General features: G+C 41.5%; 1 protein-coding gene across 3 annotated transcripts in view; it reads right to left on the bottom strand.

Annotated features, from left to right (window-relative positions):
* The window catches only part of PUS10 (pseudouridine synthase 10), a 68,978-nt gene that overhangs the window by 46,010 nt on the left and 4,451 nt on the right, over nt 1–18,517 (bottom strand). Inside the window, exons 2-5 of one of the 3 annotated variants that reach the window (XM_039532731.1) lie at nt 17,852–18,104; nt 15,314–15,450; nt 7,769–8,035; nt 2,859–2,945 (exon numbers count right to left, since the gene is read on the bottom strand). In XM_039532731.1, coding sequence (XP_039388665.1) covers nt 2,859–2,945; nt 7,769–8,035; nt 15,314–15,450; nt 17,852–18,104 — 744 coding nt within the window. The remainder of the gene's footprint in view (nt 1–2,858; nt 2,946–7,768; nt 8,036–15,313; nt 15,451–17,851; nt 18,105–18,517) is intronic. The other 2 variants (XM_039532732.1, XM_039532733.1) reach the window with 2 other exon arrangements.

Here is an 18,517-nt window from a genome sequence, read left to right as displayed (position 1 = left end):
TGTGACCCAGATTCAATTCTCTCCTCACTGCCCGAAGAGTGCTCTAACAATGAGATAGAAGTTATGGAGTGGGCATCAGCACCACCTCTATCTCGTCTGGCCAGATTTTGAATGAGACCCAGTCCAGTAAGCGGCCTCTGACCACACCTACCAGATCAGTCCTGCATGCAGTCGAATAACTATCTTCCCTAGCTCATGAATTGCTTGTGGGCTTAAGTGTGTCCGGATGCCTAGAGGGAGGCAGCTCAGAGAGAGCACACGCTCAGAAGCGGAAACACAGGAAAAAAAGATTATTTACCTGTACTGTAACTGTTGTTCTTAGAGATGTGATGCAGACTTGTATTCCGCTTAAGTGTGTGCGTGCCCAGCACACCAGAACCAGAGAATTTTGCCTTCCAGTACCCATGGGAGGTGGTGCTCACGCATTGTGCTCATAGCTCCTCCCCAGGCTGTATGAAGCAGCACAGCCTCAACTACCCTTCACTGAATGCCCAGAGACTGGACTCCGATGCAGAGAGGATGGAGGGTGGGCCGTGGAATACGCCTCTGCATCACATCTTGAAGAAGAACAGTAACAATACAGATAAGTATTTTCCTTCTTTGAGTAAATGCAGACGTGTTCCACTTAGGTGACTCACAAGCACTACCATCCTAGAAGGTGGGGCTCGGAGTCTATCTAAACAAGGATTGCAGCACTGCTCTACCCAAGCTAGGATTTGCCTGGATGATGCAGTAATGGCATAATGGTCCATAAACATATGTATGGATGAGCACATGGCAGCCCTGAAAATGTCCAATATGGAGATGTCACGGAGGAATGCTATTGACGTACGTTCCACTCTCATAGAATGAGCTTATACTCGCTGAGGAGGTTTAGCCAAAGCTATTTCATATGCAGTCTTGATACAGGATGTTATCCATGTAGAGATCATTTGTGAAGAGACCTCTTGCCCCTTCATATGATTCGCATACGACACAAACAGGCGAAGCGAAGCACGAAACGCATTAGTCATATCCAAGTAGAAAGCCAGACATCATCTGAGATCTAACACATGGAGATGCCGCTCCTCCAGAGACGAATGCGGCTTAGGAAAGAACACAGGTAAATATATCACCTGGTTCAAATGAAACTGAGAAACCACCTTAGACAAAAGTTTGGGTGTGGCCATAAATTTACATTGTCTTTGGAGAATTGTGTATAAGGAGGCTCTGCCATCAGAGCCTGCAACTCAGATTCTCCTTACAGATGTTATCGCTACCAGGAACGCCTGAGCACAGCAAGCACAAAGTGTGCGGATTGCCTCTCCACAGGATGGATAATGTCTATACCCTGGTGACTGCATCACCAGGCAAAAACTTAACTAACTCTAACACTAAATCTAACACTAATGGTGCTAGCTAACTATACACAACTAGGAAAAAACACTGAGATTGTGAGAGATTGTGATGTTAAGAACCACACAGAGCTCAGACTCCAGTCATGGATGGTAAAAAAGAACTGCAGGGGGCAAAGGTGGCACCATCTCATATAGCCAGGGGAGGGGTTATGAGCATGAGGCACGAACACCGCCTCCTATGTGTACTGCTAGGCAAAATTTTCTGGCTCTCATGAGCTGGGCGCGCACACAGCTCAGCGGAACACACTGCTGCATCTACTCGAAGAAACTAGGAAACTTTTACCCTGAAAATTTAGGTGCTGAATGAGTTTAGATGCCTACTGGGTTTGGCAGTAGTTTTCTGGAAGGCAGTAGAGCCAAAACTGGGATTTAGCTGCCTAAACGCAACACTTAAGTGCATAAATCTGGGGTTTAGGCACCTAAGTACCTTTGTGGCTCTGGACCTATGTAATTACCTACACTGGAATTTGCCCAAGATACAAGAAATAACACCCTTAATCTTAGTAAAAATGCCACAGACTCTCTAATGATCACTAATGCCCAGGAGCTTCATCCCACTATGTTTACTGAAAACTTGTACTCCATCTTAGATAAGAAGAGATTTATCTTAAGTATTTATAGGTTGCCATTCACAACAGTTAATCTCAATGCCAGTTTAGAATAGAAGGCAGATTAACACTATAAAACATGTTGTAACTAATATACTTAATACAGCAATAGTTTTCATTAACACTATATATTGTAATCTGTTGATTTGACCAAAATTATTAGAGTGTCACATCTGTCCATTTTCTCCTATTTTCTAAACAGGAGGATAGGAATGTAAACAGTTCAAATTTGACTAGACTGTCCACAAATTTTAGTACTTCACAACTGCATTCATTTAGATTTCCAACAAAGCATGAGTCAAGTAGCCAGGAAGTCTACTAAAATAAAATATGTACTTTTACCTCTTTTACAATGCTACACAGCTAGAGTTCGTCTTCAAATTCTTTCATTTGTATTCTGCACTACCAATTACCATCTATTTCAGGAAAGGTACCAGCTGTGCTGTTCCTTCCCTGAGACAATCCACACTGCAGTCTTCACCAAAGGGAACTATACACTAAGGTTTTGAAGAAACTCCTTTTAGTTTTCAGATTTAAAGAAACTCATCCACTGACTACTGGAGTCATTCAGATATCTTTTTAATTAAAATAATACTTGGCAGAAGGAATGGAAGGATAGACTTTAAAAAAGACTACAGTCTTTCTCTAATCATTTCTGAAGAAGACTTCATGGTTAAAAATAGCACTGCTTAACTTATTCTGTATTTTTAGTGCATATTTAAAGGTACTATTTTATTTTGAAACAAAATCAACGAAATGTAAGCCTTCTCCACTTCTGATGTTCCCAGGGCACATTCTTTGTTCTTACACGTTTAAGTTACAATGGTCAATAGAAGTATCTGTAAACACTTACCTCTCTAACAGACAACTGTGGTGGGAGCGACACAGAAAATACAAAGCTAGTAAACTGGTACTCAGCAGAATTAACCTTTTGGCACACCTAAAAGAGAAGGATATGAATCCTCAATAAGGGAGTTAAACTAATAATCTTTTATGATATTCTTTATTCTAGTGCAAACCTTCTATAACATTACTTTTTGGTATACATTCACATGTAAAATGACCATAAGCTCACTAAATCCTACCCAGTTAGAGACAGGGGTTTTTAAGGTTTCTTTAAGGACTGTAACTTGCAGGCAGATTTTATATTATTGTCACTGTATACCCTCAATGTTATGTTACTATAAAAGAAACCCAACTCAATATTTTATGTTGAAGCGAATCATAAAAATAAGATTAGCCTTGGCAGAATTAGATTTTTTTAAATAATTTGAATGGATAATATAGATGTTTGTTAAACATTTTTTTTCTATTTTTAGCTATCTAAATTTTTCAAAGCTATGTAAAACTGGCGGGAAAGTGGGAGTCAGATAATCATAGAATCACAAGGTTAGAAGACACCGCAAGGGTCATCTAGTGTAACCCCCTGCCAAGCTGCAGGATTTGTTCTGTCTAAACCATCCAAAACAGATGGCTATCCAGCCGCTTCCTTTTGAAAACCTCCAGTGAAGGAGCTTCCATGATTTGAATCTATTTTGCCCCACACAAGGCACTCTAGTAAAATAGACTTTTAAATTATTTGAACTCCATTCACTTTTCATTAATGGCCACCTTGTTTAAACACCCAGTTTTGGAAAGGAACAGCAAAAACATGGCAATCTTCTAAAACTTTAACTAGGTCTACGTTAATGTACAGGCTATGATTAATTTAAAAAAAATTCTGATGCATTAAATTAGGTTTGCTTAAAGTCTGGCCTAATTTGCTACTGTGACTGCTTACAGTACATTATTTTTATATCACTATTCATTAAGAAAGAATATTCATTAAGAGGAATATTTCAGAGCAACACTTGGTAATTATTTAATGGCAGTAGACACTGCAATTCAAAAAGTTAAACTTTGTAACTATTAAAACACAAATTGTCAACATCACATCACAAATATACAGAGTTAATATCCTTAAATTAAACTCTAGTAAGTTCTCAAGAAGCATTTTTCTTACTTTTCCTATCTGTAAATTTAGATTATTATGAATGAATATATTTTTTCATTGGTTTGTGTGTATATAGTGAAACTGACATTTACCAAAAAAAAAATAAAAATCTAATCCTTGCAAGCCTAAATAACACTTATTGAAGGGAACAATCCCACAGTGGTAGAGGAATGAAACAAATATGGTCTAATTCCATCCAGGGGCGGCTCTAGGCATTTTGCCGCCCCAAGCTCGGCAGGCAGGCTGCCTTCGGCGGCTTGCCTGCAGGAGGTCCCCAGTCCCGCGAGTTCGGCGGCAGCCTGCGGGAGGTCCACCGAAGCCGCGGGACCAGCGGACCCTCCAAAGGCAGCCTGCCTGCCACCCTCGCGGCGACCGGCAGAGCACCCCCCGCGGCTTGCCGCCCCAAGCATGCGCTTGGCGTGTTGGTGCCTGGAGCTGCCCCGATTCCATCTCTCGCTGATGCAATTCTACAATAACACAAATGCAGAAGTTCCTAGGATAGTACACTCACAAACATATTACTTTATTACTTTGAAGATTATGAATTACCCAAGATAGAATACTCTCTCTTCTATTTTAAAAGCAAATGCCTACATTATCTCAAGATTAGTGTGTAATTTTTACAAATATAAGAGGCAGCATCAGAGCCCAAAAAAACTAGCAGGCAGACTTTGTCTTTCCTATCTTTCCCTTTTTTACCCAGATACAGTATGTCCATAGGTACAGAATATGTGGCCATTGCCTCCTTTGGCAGGCCCCACTCATTGTGCGAAGCCTGTTGCACAGGTGAGCTCCTTCCTTAGGAGGCATCTATTCGCCTCCAGTGGGCTCCCTCTCCTCTCAACTACCATTGTTGCTTCTCCTTGCTGGGAAGAGTGAAAATCACAGTGGTATCCCACCCGCAAATTGGGAAAATAACATCCCAGTGTTGCTCCCCAATGCCAAGGCCTGAGAAAGGGGAGTGAAAATCCCATCAAAAGCAAATGCTGCTGCTGCCTCTCTTCTCTCACCCTGCACGTCTCCTACCCATCCCCCACACGTAACGGTCACGGCCCCTACCACCCTTCCTCTCTCCCCTCAAATGCTGCCAACCCTAAGTATTAGAAAACCATGAGTCTGCTCTCAAAAAATCATGAGAGAGTCTTAAAAATAATACATTTTCAGTTCTCTCTCTTATCCTTCTGCTGCTGGAGCCCTCAGGGCTGCTGCTGCCTCCCTGCCACCCTATCCACCCATCTGTGCAAAGGTCTCCTGATGTCTAGGAAAGCAGCAGGAACGGGAGAGCACTAGCAACAGAGCACCATGCAGAGGTGTGTGACAAGCACTAGTTGATGTAGGGAAGGAAGAAGGATGGCAGCAACTGTTTTTTGGGAGCAGGGCTATAACTGACTTTGGTTGTATCTGATTATTGAGAGAGAAGCAGTAACAGTTTTGGGATGGAGAACAGGTGCTGGGGAATAGAGATGGGCTATGGGGAAGGGAGACTGAGGAGCAAAGGTCCCTCTAAGTTGCATGGTTATATGGCCACACAACCTGCTGGCAGGCATTGTACACAACTATGTGCCTGCTGCGGAAGCGAACTGCTCTTCTCTGAGCTGTCCCTACCTGTCCCTCCCTCTGGAGAAATGAGGTATGAAAGGGAGCAGACAGGTGGTGAAAAGGAGACAATAATGAACATGGAGCACAGAATGAATGAGGAGGGAAGGTAAGTCCAAGGAGCGGGAGGAAGAAGGAATGAATGAGTAAAGGGGTAGACAGAGAGACACACTGAGCAATCGAAATGAGTTATTTGATATTCAACGTCTTTCCAGAATCTAAGCTAACCTCTAATTCAGAATCTTGAGAACTTCAGTCTGTATCTGCTAGTTAAATATCTGATGCTGTATATTTAAGAACTCCTATTAATCACTGGCTGGTGTAATAGCTGAGCTGTTAGCTACATACCTCTGCTGGAGTTCACAAACATATTTGGGGGCACTGTCCCAAAATCCACATATTTTGGTAACTGTTAAAAACACACGTTTGCATGCAGTGTTGTTGTAGCCACGTTGGTTCCAGGATATTAGAGAAACAAAGCGGGGGAGGTAATATATTTTACTGGACCATCTTCTGCTGAAGGGCTCTGAAGAGCTTCTCTGTGTAGATCGAAAGCTTGTCTCTTTCACCAGCAGAAGCTGGTCCAATAAAAGATATTACCTCCCCAACCATGTCTCTCTAAAAACAAGTGGTAGCATTCCAATTAAAATCAATACTGTATGTCAACTGCACTGTTAGGATAAGGAGTTTCTCTTAGGAAAGAATCAGTCTTGGCTGTTTTTTAACCAACTGCTGTCAGGTTTTCTATTGCCACTCAATGGCATCAGTTTAAAAAGTCAACACTAAAAATCTGATCCATAACGAAGAATATATTTTGCCTATGAAAAAGAAACAAACTCATGCACTGTAACAATAGAAACTGCACAATTCTATCTGGTCCCAGTTTATTGGCTATGCTGAATCCAATGTTCATTCTACTAAATCAGGGTTTCTCAAACAGGGGTCGCTGCTTGTGTAGGGAAAGCCCCCGGTGGACCGGGCCAGTGTGTTTACCTGCCCCGTCCGCAGCTCCGGCCGATCGCGGCTCCCACTGGCTGCGGTTCGCTGCTCCGGGCCAATGGGAGCTGCTGGAAGTGGCATGGGCCGAGGGACTTACTGGCCACCGCTTCCAGCAGCCCCCATTAGCCCGGAGCAGCGATCCGCGGCCAGTGGGAGCCGCGATCGGCCGGACCTGCAGACGCACCAGGTAAACACACCGGCTCGGCCCACCGGGGGCTTTCCCTACACAGGCAGCGACCCCTGTTTGAGAAACCCTGTACTAAATCAACTAGTCTTATTTATCAACATTAACATCAAAGCTTCCACTCAGTTTTGAAAGCCCCCCTGAACATTTCACTCTGTTACCCTAGCAATTTTATCCTTCATATATGGTATTTATAAAGCTCTTCACACTATCTTTTTCCCTAATTCACAGTCATATTTTCTCTGATAACTTGTATGCTTATAATCTTTTGTACCACCAAATTACTTAACATTTTTCCTTAGACTGTGGCTTCCTAAAGACAAGAATACATTATAAGGGCAATTCATGCTGCTTTACAACTCCTCTATCCAGTAGAAATAAGCACCTAAGAGAAATCCTGAACAGCACAGCACCATCAACTGCATTTCATCCCTTATTTATTCTCCAGTCACAAAGCGTAAGTAAAGATGGGCTCACCATCTACAACCACATTGTAGTAGTACTGTATGCAAGTACCATGGAACTGCTGTCAGCCCTTTGCTTTTGAAACATGATCATGGAGGTCTGTCTGAGGTTTAGTTAGATTAGCTTCAGGAGACAGCTGAAGGCTCACCTGTTTTCTCAGGCTTTTTTAGTTACATTATAGCAAGGCCAGAGTAAAATATGATCTTGAGCAACCCACGGGTAATTCCCCTTTGTTGACTGTATATGAGGTACCCAGACACCACGTCAATAGGTGTTATTTAAATCATTAAATCAGTAATTGCAGATGAGGAAACAAACCTAAGCATTTCCCCATCTGTTCTTGATTTAAGTTACACAGAGTATTTTAAATCTAGATGGAGCCACTCAACAACATATGGGACTGAAACTGATTAATGTTTTAAAAAAACAACAACTAGATCACAGGGTTTGCACTGTAGGATTCTACCAAACATACATTTAACGGCTCATAGAAAATGCGTCTACAGAGCAGGAAAAGATCACTTACCTTCTTAACAAAATCTATCTCGCAGAACTCCTGAAGAATTCCCAAGCACACGTTGCAAACCTTCGGAGTAGAGATCTCCATAGCAACATTTACATCATCTGCCACAGGGGTCTGCTGGAGGGCCCCATTTTGATTCAAATCCTCAGCCCCTTCTCCCATGTTCTCAAGTCGGATTCTCTTACCCGGGGGGTCAGCTATTTCACAACAAAATTTGTCCTCTTTTTCTTTATTGTACTCCAGGAATTCATGCAGCTCTCTAAGCAAATCCTAAACAACAAAGAAATGAACAGTAAAATATGTGCATTTGCTTCACAGCTAACATACAGCTTCTCCCTCCTATGTGTAAGATTCATATATGCAGGCGGTCCTACGACAAGCACCAATAATTCTAGTTCCAAAAGGTGATATTAACTTCTAGTTTAGCTTTAAATAGTGCTTATAATTACTAGCTTTTCATACTCTGTGTGGGAAGATTTATTTGCAGAATTCAAAAACTCCAAGTTGAAATATTACAACTGTAAATGGTACACAGAGAAATTAAATTTTGCTGAACAGACAACAGATTTCTTTATAGTATGTAAATAACAGTAGAAGCACTTTACTATGGCCCTGATTTTCAGAAGTCCTGTGTATCCGTAACTTCAGCTGAACTCAGCGGAAGCTGCAGGTGCTCACCACTTCTGAAAACTAAGCCCTGTGTAACTTAGATTATGTTGTAATTTAACATCTCCGTTTCATTGTCCAATAATTATAGTAGAACCTCATTAATTCTCAGTTTGTTAATCTACAGACCTAATAATAATGAAAAAATAAGCAGACTCATGCAAGTCTCAATAAAGGTGGAATAATATGTGCTGCAATGAGGTCTCATATAACTCAGACTTCAAAAAATTTAAAATTATATTTATGTGCAATAACTAATATACTACTACATACACAGTTACAACTAAACAACCCTTGGAATAAAATTGTATTTTGACATGCAGCATCATTAATTTATTTTTTTTAAATCACATTAGTTTGGCTTACTCACGAATTCCCAACATTTAATAATTTACATGGGCAGTGAATTAGCAAGGTTTTGCCATATTTTTCATTAGGAAGAAATGCAATTGTGTCCAGTAGTTAGATCATGGGATTGGGAGTCAGAAGTTCTGCATTCTATTCCTGGTTCAACCACTGACTCTCTGTGTGACCTTGGGCAAGTCACTTAACTTCCCCTGTGTCACAACGTCTCCATCTGCAATGCGTTATAAATACTAGCAAATAGAGAGTCCTAACTCAGTGGAGTTGTGAGACTTAATTATTTTAAGCACTTGGAAATCTTGATTGATATACATTTTCTGACATAGCTACCATATTTCCTGTGCATGTTTTTTGTTGCCTGATTTTAGGAAGTTAATATTATTAATTTGGATAATATGGGTTATAGGCTTGCCAATTAATCTGATCAAAATATAATAAGGTTCTTGTCCCAGAATCAGGCTACACAGAGTTTGCAAGGACTGTTGGGATGTATGAAAGGTCACACACACTGAGACAAATATAGCCTTAAAGACTTTTATTGAGATAAATGGAATAATAATCAAATAGTAAAATAATCAGAGTTATAAAGGCAATAATATTCTAGAGATATATGTGCTATTATATACTTCAAGCTTTTGATTAATAGACTCACACCCTTCCTTGAGAACCTGGTCATAGAATATCAGGGTTGGAAGGTAGCTCAGGAGATCATCTAGTCTAACCCCCTGCTCAAACAGGACCAATCCCCAGACAGATTTTTGCCCCAGACCCCTCAGGGGCCCCCTCAGGGATTGAACTCACAACCCTGTGTTTGGCCGGTCAATGCTCAAGACACTGAGCTATCCCTCCCTCCACCACTTTAAGTACCACATACTAACCAACTGTGTCACTGGAGACAAAGACATACAAGACAAAGGACCAGCCTCGCCTCTGGCATGCCAAGAGAGTTCTGGTCCAGCTGCCTCAATTCTTGTGTCAGAGGTGCAGAGCTTAGGAGAAGCTAAAGAGCTAAAAGCTATCGAAGCTAACAGAGATTTACTTTACTAACTGACTTAAAACTTACAGTTAAGAACTAACAGACTAATGGACTAATAAACAAAGAAGGTTTAAAACTTGAAGCTTATAAACCCCGAAGCTTAGAACCTTAGAAGCTTCCTTGGCATGGTGGGTCACTGCTCGTACAGAGCTTGAGTATTCAGGCCCTCCTTCTATGTCCAAACTTAGTTTCCTCACCCACAAAATGTTAGGGTACCACAGGCTGGTATGTTTGTACGTATTGATGACATACATACATATTAATGACATTAGATCATTCTCACATTTGTTATTTCTGTCCTACCCAGTTATTTTGGTTCTTTCCTTGTGGTGTTCCTGTTAAATTTACAGAGGGTATGCTCTTAGGAAGCCCCCATGTCAACCTACCTCTACGTATCCTCTATCTATCTATGTTAAAGGTCGCAGACATATATGGACCTTATGCTTTCTCTCATCACCGCAGCTCCCACTGGCTCCACACCTGCCCAGCCCACCAGGGCCTTTCCCTACACAATCGGCGACCCCTGTTTGAGAAACCCTGTACTAGTTCTAAAATCTTGAAGGACATGGTGACCAGAAACAATCGGTTCAATTCGCTAACTACAGATAATATTTTCTTTGTTAAATAAGTTAGTTTTAAACGCAAAACATATTATGATAATTTTTGATAAAACTTTTCTTATATATACAGCACATTTAAGGTAGTTTTATTTAATTAAAAAATTTAAATGTTGGTCTGGGGCATTTTAATTTAATCTTAATTTCTATCCAAATACAGCTTGACATTAATTTTTTATTTGTGATTTATCATCTAGTAAATAAGAAATGCATCATTCACCATTTTCTAATATAATAAAAAATGTAAAAATTAAGAATCTGAATAGCAATATAATTGCTTAAGTAAATATATACAGCTATAGTGTTTCTTCCAAGTTAGCAAAGAGAAGCACCAAATTTAGTGTAAAGGCTATATTTAGTTGCAAATCCACATTTTAACGGATACCAATGAGACTCAAACCTTTCTTTTGGAAAATAACTAAAAGTACAAATGAAAAATTATTAAAATTTATGATTTTCAGTGAAGTTTTCCTGCTTGCTGATTTAAATCATGAGTCAAATCAGTGATTTAAATTGCTTTGATTTAAATCAAACCATCTTGAGTTTGGATTTGATATGATAAGAGAAAGGCAGCCAAAGAAGACATTCAAGTGTGTGATGATGACAGGGTCAGAGCAATAGAAGTGGACGATGACTTTAGATTTTGGATTGGAATGTGGGGAGAGTGGGGAGGGGTGGGGAGTACTGAGAGAGATTAGTTATCAAGTTGACTAATACATGGACAAATATTGCAGGAGCAGAGAGAGGGAAGAAGTGTTGGAACTCAGTGAGAGACTGGATGTGGGGAGAAGAGGAGAGAGAAAACTCAGAGATGACACCAACATTGTGAGTCTCTGAAGTAAAGGATCCTGGAGTTGTCTATGGAAACAGAAGGGAGATGAGAAGAAAGAACGAGGAGTACTTGTAGCACCTTAGAGACTAACAAATTTATTTGAGCATAAGCTTTCGTGGGCTAAAACCCACTTCATCAGATGCATGCAGTGAAAAATACAGTAGGAAGATATATACACACACACACACACAGAGAGGACATGGAAAAATGGGTGTTGCCATACTAACTATAACGAGAGTAATCAATTAAGGTGGGCTATTATCAGCAGGAGAAAAAAAAGATGGTGGAGATGGAACTGAAGTAAAGATAAGCACGTTCAATTTTGGAGAGTCTGAGTGGTGAGACATCCTAGAGCAGTGGCCCTCAACCTTTCCAGACTACTGTACCCCTTTTTAGGAGTCTGATTTTTCTTGTGTACCCCCAAGTTACACCTCACTTAAAAACTACTTGCTTACAAAATGAGACATAAAATATAACAGTGTTACAGAACACTATTTCTGTAAAATTGTTTACTTTCTCATTTTCACCATATAATTATAAAATAAATATTGTACTTACATTTCAGTGTATAGTATATAGAGCAATGCATACTGTAGCAATGTAGTCTGTATGAAATTTTAGTTTGTACTGCTTTCGCTAGTGCTTTTTACATAGCCTGTTGCAAATCTAGGCAAATGGTTAGATGAGTTGATGTACCCCCTGGAAGACCTCTATATATGCCCAGGGGTACATGTACCTGGTTGAGAACCACTGTCCTAGAGGAACAGTTAGAGAAATCTGGAAAAAGGAGGAGTGTGTGAGGGTGGAGAGGTAGATTTGGAAATCACCTGTATATGGAGGGAAAGGGATGACCTCTCTGAGACAAACCGTATAGAGAAAAAGAAAACAGGGCCAAACAGAGAACCAGAGGGATGCCAACAAACAGGAACAGAGATGCGGATGAAGAGACATAAGAGAAAAAGCTGATGGAATAGCCAGTAAGAACTGAGGAAAATCAGAAGAAAACAGATAACATCAAAGAGGGTAGTTTAGAGCAGTGGTGTCCAGCTTGTGGCCATAGAGACTCTAAATTGTGGGCCTGGAAATACCTCACCTGATGCTTCCCAAGAGCACATTAGCTCTTTTAGTGGCCATATCACATTGGCGGCTCATAGTCATCCTGTGATCAACCAATACTCCAAGGTCCTTCTCCTCCTCTGTTACTTCCAACTGATGTGTCCCCAATTTATAACCAAAATTCTTGTTGTTAATCCCTAAATGCATGACTTTGCACTTTTCACTATTAAATTTCATCCTATTACTATTGCTTCAGTTTACAAGGTCATCCAGATCTTCCTGTATGATATCCCAGTCCTTCTCTGTATTAGCAATACCTCCCAGCTTTGTGTCATCCGCAAACTTTATTAGCACAGTCCCACTTTTTGCGTCAAGGTCAGTAACAAAAAGATTAAATAAGATTGGTCCCAAAACTGATCCCTGAGGAACTCCACTAGTAACCTCCTTCCAGCCTGACAGTTCACCTTTCAGTATGACCCATTGTTGTCTCCCCTTTAACCAGTTCCTTATCCACCTTTCAATTTTCATATTGATCCCCATCTTTTCCAATTTAGCTAATAATTCCCCATGTGGAACCATATCAAATGCCTTACTGAAATCAAGGTAAATTAGATCCACTGCATTTCCTTTGTCTAAAAAATCTGTTACTTTCTCAAAGAAGGAGATCGGGTTGGTTTGGCACGATCTACCTTTTGTAAAACCATGTTGTATTTTGTCCCTATTACCATTGACCTCAATGTCCTTAACTACTTTCGCCTTCAAACATTTTTCCAAGACCTTACATACTACATATGTCAAGCTAACAGGCCTATAGTTACTCACTTTTTTTTCCTTTCTTAAAAATAGGAACTATGTTAGAAATTCTCCAGTCGTACGGTACAACCCCTGAGTTTACTGATTCATTAAAAATTCTTCTAATGGGCTTGCAATTTCATGTGCCAGTTCCTTTAATATTCTTGGATGAAGATTATCTGGGCCCCCCAATTTAGTCCCATTAAGCTGTTTGAGTTTGGCTTCTACCTCGGATGTGGTAATAGCTACCTCCATATCTTCATTCCCATTTGTCATCCTACCATTATCCCTAAGATCCTCATTAAAGACTAAGGCAAAGTATTTATTTAGATATTGGGCCGTGCCTAGATTATCCTTAATCTCCATTCCATCCTCAGTGTTTAGTGGTCCCACTTCTTCTTTCTTTGTTTTCTTCTTATTTATATGGCTATAGAACCTTTTACTATTGGTTTTAATTCCCTTTGCAAGGTCCAACTCTACATGGCTTTTGGCCTTTCTCACTTTATCCCTACATGTTCTGACCTCAATAAGGTAGCTTTCCTTGCTAATCCCTCCCATCTTCCACTCCTTGTAGGCTTTCTGCTTTTTCTTAATCACCTCTCTGAGATGCTTGCTCATCCAGCTTGGTCTACAACTCCTGCCTATGAATTTTTTCCCCTTTCTTAGGATGCAGGCTTCTGATAGTTTCTGCAACTTTGACTTGAAGTAATTCCAGGCCTCCTCCGCCGTTAGATCCACAAGTTCTTCAGTCCAATCCACTTCCCTAACTAATTTCCTTAATTCTTTAAAGTTAGCCCTTTTGAAATCAAAAACCCTAGTCCCGGACCTATTTTTGTTTATCCTTCCATCTAGTTTGAACTGAATTCGCTCATGATCACTTGAACCAAGGTTGTCCCCTACAACCATTTCTTCTATGAGGTCCTCACTACTCAATAAAACCGAACCTAAAATGGCATCCCCTCTTGTTGGTTCTTCAACTACTTGGTGAAGGAATCAAACAGCTATCGCATCCAGGAAAATCTGAGCCCTATTATTACTACTAGCACTTGTTCTCTAGTCTATATCTGGGAAGTTAAAGTCTCCCATGATCACACAATTCCCAGTAGTGTTTACTTCATTAAAAACATTAAAGAGGTCTCTATCCATATCCAAATCAGATCCCGGCGGTCTGTAGCACACCCCAAGCACTATCTCAGGGGAGGCTCTAGTAGCTTTCTTTCCCAATGTGATTTTTGCCCAGACAGACTGTGTCTTATCCACAATGACTCCAAGATCTCTTTCTTGAGTGGTAACAGCTAATTTAGACCCCATCATTTTATAGGTATAGTTGGGATTATGCTTTCCAATTTATCAACATTAAATTTCATCTGCCATTTGGTTGCCCAGTCACCCAGTTTTGAGAGATCCTTGTGTAACTCTTCGCAGGTTGCCTGGGTCTTAACTATCTTTAGTAATTTTGTATCATCTGCAAATTTTGCCACCTCACTGTTTACCCATTTTTCCAGATCATTTATGAATATGTTGAATAGGACTGGTCCTAGAACAGACCCCTGGGGGACACCACTATATCACTAAGGCTATTTCCATTTATGAACTTTTCCATCTACTGACTTTGACAATAAGCTTGAATTTAAATATATGCATAGAGAGAATGATTTACAACTAAATGTTTTGGACCCAATTTAAATTTAAAAATTAATGCTTTAAATTACGAAAATACTATTTAATAGCTTTTCATGATTAGTAATGGAGAAATACTTATGTAAGGTGAATTTAACAAGGCTGCATGAGATGACTTCCTGGAAACTGGTACTGTATTGAACCTATTTTCCTGTACTATACTATTATTGACTTTTAGCAATAAACTTGACTCATATTGGTTATTTGGTCTCTTGTGTATATTTCATAACATACCGAAGTGTGGTCAAGCAATTGACTATACAATATATCAACAGTATTCTGATGAATAGTCTATCAATAAAGCTACATAGTATCAGAAGATTAGTATTAATTTTTCATAATTTATTCTACTAAACCTCTTCCTCATAGGCATGTAAGTATCTTGTGTAAGGATCTGCATATTGAATCAATAAGCCAGAACTATCCCAAAGAAAACTTTTTGTTTTTTTTGTTTTTTAAATACACCTTCATGTTCATATGTTTTAATTAAAAATAAAACAGGAGACCTTGTATGGATGCCTGTACGATGCCTGTAACCCCACACAGCAGAATCTGAAAATGCATCGCAGGCAAGTGCCAGTATTCAGTAATAGCTGAGCAATGGATCTGTTCTTTTCTGTCAATGCAAACATTCTGGATAATCCTAATTAAAAATAAAATAAAACAGGATTAGTAAGTGATTTTCATGTTTCACTTCTAAACATAATCTGCATAGAAGAAAACAAAGTTAGAGGTATCCGCATCATCACCCAAACAACTCTCCCTATAATAAACATCATTTGGTACAAACAGTACAAGGATTCACACACCAGAACAGTATCAGGGATCACTACACCAGTTTATAATTCTCATAAGGCTTGAATGAAGTTTTGTCTTACGTCAGAAGCATCATTTCTTTGGTGAGGTTAATCTATTCCTAGTGACCTTTTTTGCACATTACACTTGTTCATTATTTGTAGTCACAGGATTATTGACCCAAGAGAAAATAGCTCCGCTGCTGAAGGCCAGTAGTCATAGCTGTTTGGGGGAAAATACACAGACTCATAGACATTAAGGGCAGAAGGGTCCACCGTGATCATCTAGTTCAACGTTTTTCAAACTGGGGTCCGCGGACCCCTGGGGGTCCCTAAGGGAACTCCAGGGGGTCTGCGGACCATGCTGATCAACTCTTCCCTCTCCCTCCCTCTATCCCTCAGAGGCTACTGAAGCCAAACCAGGAGATTTTAATTCACGGTGCAGTGGGGCTAAGGCAGGCTCCCTGCCTGCCCTGGCTCCACACCGCTCCTGGAAGCCGCCTGCACATCCCTGCAGCCCCTGCAGGAGAGGGTCTCTGCACTCTGCCCCCGCCCCAGTGCAGACTCCGCAGCTCTCATTGGCTGGGAACTGCAGCCAATGGGAGCTGCAGGGGCAGTGTCTGCAGGCAGGGGCAGCATGCGTGGAGAGCCCCTGGCCCCTTGCCTAGGAGCCGCTGCCAGAGAGATGTGCCAGTCGCTTTTAGGAGCCGCACCCCCCCACACACCAAAACTCCCTCCCAGAGCCCTAGGGTGACCAGACAGCAAGTGTGAAAAACTGGGACAGGGGGTGGGGGATCATAGGAACCTATATAAGAAATACCCAAAAATCAGGACTGTCCCTATAAAATCAGGACATCTGGTCACCCTACAGAGCCCGCACCCCCTCCCACACCCAAACTCCCTCCCAGGGCCCACACCCCTCACCCCCTCCTGCACCCAAACTTCCTCCCAGAGCCTGTACCCCCTCCTGCACCCCAATCCCCTGCCGGAGCCTGATGAAACTGAGTGAGGGTAGAGGACAGCAAGCAACTGGGGCGGGGGGGAGATGGAGTAAGCGGGGGGAAGGAAGAGGTTGGGCAAGGTGGGGCCTTGGGGAAAGGGGTGGAGTGGGGGTGGAGCCTAGGGCTGAGCGGAGTGGCTTGGGGGTCCCTGAAAATTTTTAAATAAAAATGGGGTCCTCGGGTTGCTAAAGTTTGAGATTAACCTACTGTACACTGCTGGCCACAGATCCTCACCTGCCCACTCCTGTAATAGATCTCTAACCTCTGACTGAACATGCTAAATTTCTGCCTAGTCCTATCGCATCTTATATATATGGTGCATTACACTAGCTGACATACTTGTAGGTGGTGCCAGGGAACAAGCGGACTTCTTTGAACAGTGTGTCCCAAAGGACAAATTCATATTAAAAAAAACCCTACACATGTTCAAATCCCAACAATGGCAGAGGTCATAAAGTGAGAGCCAAGTATACGTTTCTCTGTCCTTTAAAGCCTACAAAGCCAACTGTCGTTCTTCCCCACCCACTACCCCCTTCCCAGTTTTTGGGACTCCATGAGTATCACTGTTCATCCCAGATTATTTTTTTTGTTTGTTTTTTTAAGTACTGTGAGACATTTTCTAGCAGCACTTCCAGTCACAGAGCTGACCTTCAAAACATAAACCAACTGGCTAGGACTGGAAGTCTCTATTATTTTTTCCCTAAAATAATTTATGTGCCCCCTCCAACCCTGTTTTTGAGGGGATTGGGAGGACTTGTCAGATTCCTGATAGAAGAGGAGCACCCAGGAGTCCACTGATGCTGCTAAGAAAGCATGAGATCCCAGCCACAAGTGTCTGCCTCCAGCTCGGCCACTCCTTTTTGAGCTACCAGTGTGGCCTCCACCCACAACGGATGCAAGTAAAATAAGGTAGGGGTACACAGCCAGACTGAGTCTGCCCACCCATCATTAACAGTAGGCCTCCACCCACCACTGCTGCCCTGAAGAAGAAAGGAGGCACTAAGGAAGAAAAAAAAATTATCACTCTTCTTTAAAAATGCTCCCCCAAAAGTCGTTGTACTAAGCCTCCCAATCAACTTTCAGTAACTATTTATATTACAATGGCACCCAGATATCCCAGTAATGGTCAGGGCCCCAGTGTGTTAGGTGCTGTACAAACAGCATTTATAATGTACCCGTTTGAAAGGTGTTACAGACCCAACAAAGACATTTTTTACAATTCTTGCTCAGTCGCTGAGGGGTTCCCTACCTGCTTTACCCACTTCCCCACATTTGGGGGCAGGGCAGCCAACAGGAGCTGCTGCAGAAAACAAAAAGAACACAGCACCTTCCAGTAAGAAAGAGCCCAGCAGCTCAGGGTGACTCTGCTTGCTCTTCCGCTCTTGTGAGCAATGGGATAGGGCTCCTCTGCTCCTTTCCCCCGTAACACCCGGCACAGGAAGCAGAGTCCTCCTGCTGCAGCTCTCCCCAGGCCAGGAGAGCAGGGTGAAGAACACCAGGAGCTGCAGGAAGAGCAGAGGTGAGGCTGGTGGCGCAGAACTGATGTGGGGGCTGGCAGAGCCGGGGGGCAGAACAGGTCCAGGAATAAAACTGATGAGGGGCAGAAGGGGCTTAACAGATGACGGTCGGGGACAGACAGGTGTGATGTTGCTTTCATTTCTGTGACACTTCTACCACTGTGTACAGACACATAGGGAAAGACAATACCTGCGGCAAAGAGTGTACAGTCTGAAAGGAAATTAGAATTACAAATTTTAAGTCTGATCCTGGTCTTTTTTGTATATAAAAGTTTTTAGTATCTAATTAACTTAATTCTGTTTCATGAAACTTCAGTCCACTCATCAGGGTAACATCTGTCTCAGGCTGTAATATTTCAAATGAGGGATTTAAAAAACAAGAAATGATGAAGAAGATG

Source organism: Mauremys reevesii, linkage group 3 (genome assembly GCF_016161935.1).
Source record: "Mauremys reevesii isolate NIE-2019 linkage group 3, ASM1616193v1, whole genome shotgun sequence".
In the NCBI taxonomy this organism is placed as follows: Eukaryota; Metazoa; Chordata; order Testudines; family Geoemydidae; genus Mauremys; species Mauremys reevesii.
Note: the sequence above shows the minus strand (reverse complement) of the source record. Positions and strands in the feature narration are given on the sequence as shown.